The 7,608-nt window shown below is 33.5% G+C and overlaps 1 protein-coding gene across 2 annotated transcripts in view; it reads right to left on the bottom strand.

The window, feature by feature from the left end:
- Positions 1-617: 617 nt before the first annotated feature.
- The window catches only part of LOC114274562 (GDSL esterase/lipase At1g29670), a 33,403-nt gene continuing 26,412 nt past the window's right edge, over positions 618-7,608 (bottom strand). For both annotated transcript variants that reach the window (XM_028216522.2, XM_082917678.1), the window contains exons 3-4: positions 4,652-4,904; positions 618-1,072 (exon numbers count right to left, since the gene is read on the bottom strand). In XM_028216522.2, coding sequence (XP_028072323.2) covers positions 840-1,072; positions 4,652-4,904 — 486 coding nt within the window. In that variant the 3' untranslated portion in view covers positions 618-839. The remainder of the gene's footprint in view (positions 1,073-4,651; positions 4,905-7,608) is intronic.

Raw genomic sequence — 7,608 nt, 5'->3', positions numbered from 1 at the left:
TTTGTTGGATTAATTATCTATTAGATTAATAATCCTAAACCAAAATGTTAAAACAAACATAGGATAATTGGGCTCACGAATTAATAATCACAATCCCATGCTCTAATCCACCTAATCAAACATGCCCAAATAGTCCAACAGATTTGGGATTAATTGTCTGGTGTAAAATTTTTGAATCAAACAACAGATTATTAGTCCGGATAGATTATTAGTCCAATTCTATAGCTCAATCCCTCAAAACAAATAGCACCCCAAGTGAAGTTTTGTTTTAAAGAAACGACTTTAAAAATAATGTATGAATTTTAAAAAATAAATTCCAAACCTTTTTGGATTTGGAAAATATATTTTAAAATCACATGATTTCGGTATTAAAAAAAATTGGGTTTATCATTTGGTTATCATTAGTTTGTGGAGGAGAAAAAATTAAGTTATTTGGATATCGGTAATCACTCGATTAGATCATATTTGTACTAAAAATATAATTAATAAGTTTTTTTAAAAATTTTAGAGTAGTCAATGTTTTTTTTTTTTTTTTTTTGACAAATTTAATTCAATTAAATAGCTATAGATATTCAATAAACCTAAATTTTTATATAAATGATTTACTTAACAAATCGTATAAAAGGAACGAATTCAATCATCAATGAAGGTCCTAAATTGATAGCAACCCGTTAAGTGGAACCTCCAGTCCATTTATAGGATTGAAGAGAAAAATCCTTATTGCCTTTTGTAGAGAGAGATAGGGAGAGAGATACATTGATAATTAACCATGGTACCAACTAAGCATACATTGTTCAAGATTGGGAGAAACCAACACAACTTATTAGAGGAGAAGAAACCTAAATTTGAGCTAGTTGTTTGACATTAATGGGATAAACTTGAGTTTGGAGATTGGAAGCATAAGCATTTCTTGCAATCAGATCATTCACTGCTTCTGTTGGATGCAACCCATCAAAAAACACGAGGATCGTCCTATTTGCACATGTTGTCCCTCCTCTTTTGCATAAAACTCCACTTCCACCTTCACTTATTGATGCTACTTCACAACAAGGATTGCTAGCATCCCTAAAACCTGAAAAACATAAAGTTACATTATATTACCCTCATTGATAATAGTTAAAAATATTGGCCAGATGTTATTATATTACAATTTCTTGAGTTGTTTGGGGATTTAAATGTGTTAATGTAAATGTAAATTACTACTACACCTACCACCAAACCTACCTCCACCTACTACTCCTATCACCTACTACACTCCACCAAACCTACCTCCACCACTCACTCCTCACCTACTCCAGAATCATCTCCTATATAATAGGAATTCTTGTACAAAATATATACACATCAATCATTATATACAACAATCAATAATATTATCAATTTATTTTACATCTCTCTATCAATTTATTCTTACATGGTATCAGAGCTATAGGTTAGCTCTTGGTGATCTTCACCTTCCGGCGGGCGGCGACCTTGCCTTCACCGCCCGCCGGACCCCAACCGTGCCAATTGAAACCTCCAACACCCCAAGCCTCTCCTATCACTATTGTTCTACCAAACTTTGATTTCTCTCAAAGTTTGATTTCTAACAAACTTTGTTCTACTGCTCAGTCTTCTGATAGATATATATCTATATCTATATTTTTCAAAGCAATAAAAAAAAAAAAAAAAAAACGCAGGCAGCTCTGCACACCAAACTCATTTTATTCATGTCGAGGCTCACCCCGATCACCATGTTTCCAAACAAAAAAAAAAAAAAAAAAAACAACATACACACCAACACCCACATTCACAGGTGGAATTTTTCTTCTCTACTCTGCCGCCGGTCTTTTCTTCTTGCCTCCGTCCTGGGCGGCCCTTGCCGGTGTTGCCTCCGTGTTTCCCACTCCACTGGGCATGATCACTACTCCCTGCTCCTCCACTGCAGCATATGGCGGTCCTCCAAATCGGAACATCACGGTGGCCTTCCGCTTCAGCTCCTTATTTTCCGCCTTCAGCACATTTATCTCTGCTTGCGCATCCTTATACATGCGTTGGAGCAGAGCCAGTTGGGAGTTTAACTGCTGCACCTCATTTGTCCTACTCTGCAGCCGGTGCGATAGGTTTGTGACCGCCGTCATGGTCTCCACACATGACTTCAAAGTATACTGATTGGCCTCCACATCCGACTGCACCGCCATTTTTTGCTCCACCGACCGCATCGGAAAGTTCAACGGCGCAAAACCGGCAGTGTTTGGTTGAGGTTCACTGGCCACCGCACCCGTTATCTCTCTTGTTGACTCGTTGAGGTCGGGAAAGAGAGTCAGCACACCACGGGACGACGAAGCCATTTTCTCTCGCAACAGAGTGTTACAGACTCTCTCTCTCAGCACAACAGTGTTACAACCTCTCTCTCTCAGCACAACGAAGAGTTTTACAGAGGATTTCGCAGGTTTTTTGCTTCTGCCTCGGCCTCAGGCTCTGTCTTGGTTAAATAGCTGAGGCAGCCACGCGCATCGCGCGCCTCTTGAAGCCGACAACCTGGCACGCCTTTTCATGGCACGCCTTTTCATGACTCAGGCACGCCTTTTGATGACACCCCTTTTGAGGGCACGACTTTTGAGGGCTCGATATCTACATCCATGTATATCTTTTGGGCAGCCTATATACACACTCATACAGTGTCTGCTACAACGGTCCGACATGACCCCATAAACTGTCCCGACATTGATTCCGGTCAGCTGCTACATCGGTCCGACATGACCTCGTAAACTGTCTGCTACAACGGTCCGACATGACCCCGTAAACTGTCTTCTACAACGGTCCGACATGACCCCATAAACTGTATTCTACATCGGTCTGACACGACCACACAGTGTCTGCTACATCGGTCCGGCATGACCTCGTAAACTGTCCTGCTACATCGGTCCGACATGACCTCGTAAACTGGCTGCTACAACGGTCCGACATGACCCCGTAAACTGTCCTGCTACACCGGTCCGACATGACCCCATAAACTGTCTGCTACATCGGTCTGACACGACCACACAGTGTCTGCTACAACGGTCCGACATGACCCCGTAAACTGTCTGCTACAACGGTCCGACACGACCATACAGTGTCTCCTATCCCATTTTTAATTTTATTTGTCAACTTATTTTTCTGTTTTGTTACTCTCTCCAAACTCAAGTTGGCTAGTACCTATCCTCCTTGAGTTTGAGGGGGGCTGTTAATGTAAATGTAAATTACTACTACACCTACCACCAAACCTACCTCCACCTACTACTCCTATCACCTACTACACTCCACCAAACCTACCTCCACCACTCACTCCTCACCTACTCCAGAATCATCTCCTATATAATAGGAATTCTTGTACAAAATATATACACATCAATCATTATATACAACAATCAATAATATTATCAATTTATTTTACATCTCTCTATCAATTTATTCTTACAAAATGAATGGAACAAAGAAATGTATGGTAAATGTAGCACTATCATAAACAGAATTTTCAAAAAATTGGTTAATAAATGGTATTCAAATTAGGGGTGTTCACGGACGCAATCGATCGACCAAAACCAACTAATCCGACCCAATGCACCTAGTTTTAAGTAGTTCGATGGTATGGGCAGACAGATGCAGATGGAGATTTTCTAAATCTGCAGAGACACCGGACCCAACCCGATCCGCCAACCCCTCTTAAGAAAATGATGGCATGTTTCTATACTTTGTATGTTAAAAAAATGACATTTTATTTAGTAATAATATTAGTAGCTATTTATGAAATATGAAAGTTTGATCTGTATTTTAATTATAAAAAAATATAAAAAATTTAGACTCAAATAAGATCCCAAATAATAAAAAAATTACTCTAAAATAGTTATTAGAGAGAGAGAGCGCATAAAATAATAAAGCTCAAATCGCCAAATCAATATGCATCCACTGTCAATCTACACGGATCGCTCAATTCACATTTGCTAACTAAACGAACGGATGCAAATTGATTTTTTTTAATCTGCCTAAGTTTGAACGAATGGCGGATGGAAGGTGACCGACTAAACCCAATCCACAAACACCCCTAATTCAAATAAAGATGCTATTCTCTCTCTCTTTTTTTTTCTCTTTTTTTTTTATAACATTTTTATCTAAAACCCTCAAACAGTTATAAGACATGGTGAGATCGAATCAAAAAGGAAAGAAAAAAAAAGATGGCTTTTTGTTTTTTTACAATCTGGAGAATGGAAGATGAACTTCCTTTTGGTTCTTCTCGAAAACGACCTAACATTTTTTGAATCCATTTTTAAAAAACTCCAAAACAAACAAACCCAAAAAATAAAATAAGATAAAATAAATTGAAAGAAATGTATTAAATATGTTAGAATATGTCAAACGGAAAAAATAATTGCAAATCATCATGAAATTCATATATGTTAGAACATGAGAAAAAAAAAGAAAAAAAAAAAGAGAAAACAATCACAAATCAATGTTGTGCAAGTGAGATATATATGTACTTTAGTGACACGGTTCTCAATTTTCACTTGCAATTTATTGATCTTCAATTATTTTTTACCATTTCCCATTTATCTCATATTTTTTTTCCCAAATATTTATTTTCAAAGGCTAACTTGAGTAGAGAATAGTAGATTGGTAGTTATACAGTTACCTTTGGAAGTAGGGTTTTTGATGATATCTCTAATGATCTTGTAAGAGTTAACATACACCAGGTTAGAGCCAGGCATGTGAGGCTTGATGAGATCTACCAAAGACTTCAAATGGGTGTTGAAGAGATGAGCTGCCAAGTTCAGCTTTTGTGCACAGCCCTTTCTCATTGGTAGCCTTGCATTCACCATTGGACTACACCCTATTGGATTCAGCGACATTAACACGAATTTTCGACCACCCAATTCATACAATCTCTGCATATCAATTGTTCAATTAAATTACAAGCATGAAAGGCCAGCTAATATTTTTAGCCAAATTATGAAACAAAGGAAGTTCCGATATATTTTAAAATAATAGTCATAATAAGAAAATAAAATAAACAATCTATATAAGAGTGACCAACTAAGCTAGTTTAAATTGATTGAAAGTATAATACATAGGACAAAATCCATTTTACCCCCTGTGGTATAGCCAGATAACACTTTATACCTTATCTTTTAAAAATAGTCATATGTCCCTCATCTAGTTTTAGATTAAAATACAACTGTTAACTATAGATATGAAATGATTATAATATCCCCAAATCTTATATCTTTTGTTATTTTCTCTCTCTCTTATCTGTCATACACATAATTTATAATGTCTAATATTAATTCAATTAAATCACAATTAATTATAAATTCTTAACTATTTATTAAAATTCTTAAATTTTTATTCTAATTTTAATTTAATTGTATTTTAGATCAAAATTAATCCTTAATAGTTAACTATTTATTGTAATTACTAACTTTTTAATCTAATTTTAATTTAATTATATTTTAGATCACAATTAATCCTAATTTCTTAATTATTTATTATAATTTCTAACATTTTAATCTAATTTTAATTTAATTACATTTTAGATCAATTTGATTATTGTTTATTTTGTATTTTATTTAATTATATTTTAAATCAATTCTTAATTATATTTTATATTTTAGATCAATTCTTAATTATATTTTAATTTAATTTATTTTATTTTACTTAACATAATAATTTAATTTTAGGTTTAGACAAAATGGGGTAAAATTGTCATTTAGTTGTATTAAATTCATTTTAAATTTTTAAAAAACAAAAATTCACTCTAAAAAATTGTGTTTAAGACACCTTTTGTTATAAAAAAAATTAAATATAACACTTTATTCTAAATTCACATGAAATTCTTTTAAGGGTAAACTATCAATAGGTCCTAATGGTTGGACTTAATTCTCATCAAGTCTTATTGAAAATAAGTCTTCGTAAAATTGTCGATAAAAATAATTTTTTTGTGATAATTTGTTATATATGTTGCTAAAAAGTAATAATTAGTGACTTTTTTTATCTTGATTTTTATAAATTGTCGCTAAAACTTATAATTAGTGACATTTTTTTATGATAATTTTTTTTTATAAGACCTATTAGACAATAAATTTACTTATTAAGACCTACACGTAATTCCTCCTATTTTTAATTATACCTGAACGATAAGGGTAAAATACTCTAACTGCAAACTACAACGGGTAAAATACATTTAACCCTAATATATGTTACTTTTAAGCAAAATATCAATAGCTTGACCAGAGGTGATCCCACCACCACTTTCTTTTATTTTATTTTATGTTTTTTTGATTTTTTTGGTTTTTTTTTTTCATCGAGATCCCACCACCACTTTAAGTCAATGAATTTCAAGCATAACTTTTGATACATATCATACTTTTCTTTTCTTTTCCTTTTTTTAATTTTAAATAAACAACCTTTCAAAATTTTCGTCAATTTTGTTTTATGTAAGAAAAAAATGATTTTTGGCAATCTTCATGATAATGCTATGGTATATACTTCTTGAAAAGTGTGAATCATATGCACCTTAGTTGTATTTCTGTGATATATTTTACATATTTTTCTGATAAATGAAATATTTTTTTTTGATTATTTGTGATTTAGAAATAAAATTATGTATTTTGTGATAATGTTGCATATTTTTTTGCTAAAAAACATTTGGATAAAAATTATGTCACAAAATACATAATTTTATTTTTTAATACTAAAAAATTACGTAATGTTTACTACAAACATACGTAACGATGCATATGATACATTTCTCCATTCTTCGTGGATTCACAAACCAAGAGGGCTACTTCCGAGACTTCAACAATTGACCAGTAAACCAACCCCCTTGGGGTTTATAATAAGTCATATATATTTACTAGTAGTTATTGTGTGAAAAAAAAAAAAAAAAAAAATTGTCAATAGTTAAGAGTGTAATTATGAGAAATATTTATATTATCGAATAGATCACTAATCTGTGTTTAAGAAAATAGAACACTAATCTATAATAGTTAAAAAGTCAACAAAACTTAAGCCCAACAATCCAAACCTCAAAGTACGACCTCATAATAGGGGGAAACAGACTAACCACCAAATCTAACAACCACTAAGGGTTGGTTTGGAAATATGCTATTTTAGTAATTTTTTATTTTTTTGATTAAATTTTAAAGTGAACAAAATTAGTACGCTCAGGATTATTTTTTGGATTTTTATGAAAATATGTATAAAAAATAGACAGAAATGGAAATCTTTGACTTTTTGTATAATTCTTTGACTGAAATAAATTAACCATCATAAAGGGTATCAAATTCCTCTTTATAGGAGTTTAACCTAAGATCTCACACCATAAAGGGTGCTACAAACTAGGGGTATTATTTTCGCCTGACCTAACCAATTTGGGCTCAAGTTCAAGCTAATCCGCCCTTGGGCCTATTGGGCTCTCACCAAAAATCGGCCCAGGTCGAGCCGAACCATTTCTGTGAAATCTTGGCTTAGATCCAAGCCCAGGCCTAGGGGATAATCAAGCCTCAGGTAGGCTAGAGGGTCGGGCGAGACAGATTTAAATTTTTTTTTTTCACCAAAATAGTTTGAAAATAAAGTCGGGCGCCACACAAG

The sequence above is a fragment of the Camellia sinensis genome, chromosome 3 (assembly GCF_055761805.1).
Source record: "Camellia sinensis isolate YWXY chromosome 3, ASM5576180v1, whole genome shotgun sequence".
NCBI lineage: Eukaryota > Viridiplantae > Streptophyta > Magnoliopsida > Ericales > Theaceae > Camellia > Camellia sinensis.
The sequence above is the reverse complement of the archived record's forward strand: the minus strand, read 5'-3'. Positions and strand labels throughout refer to the sequence as shown.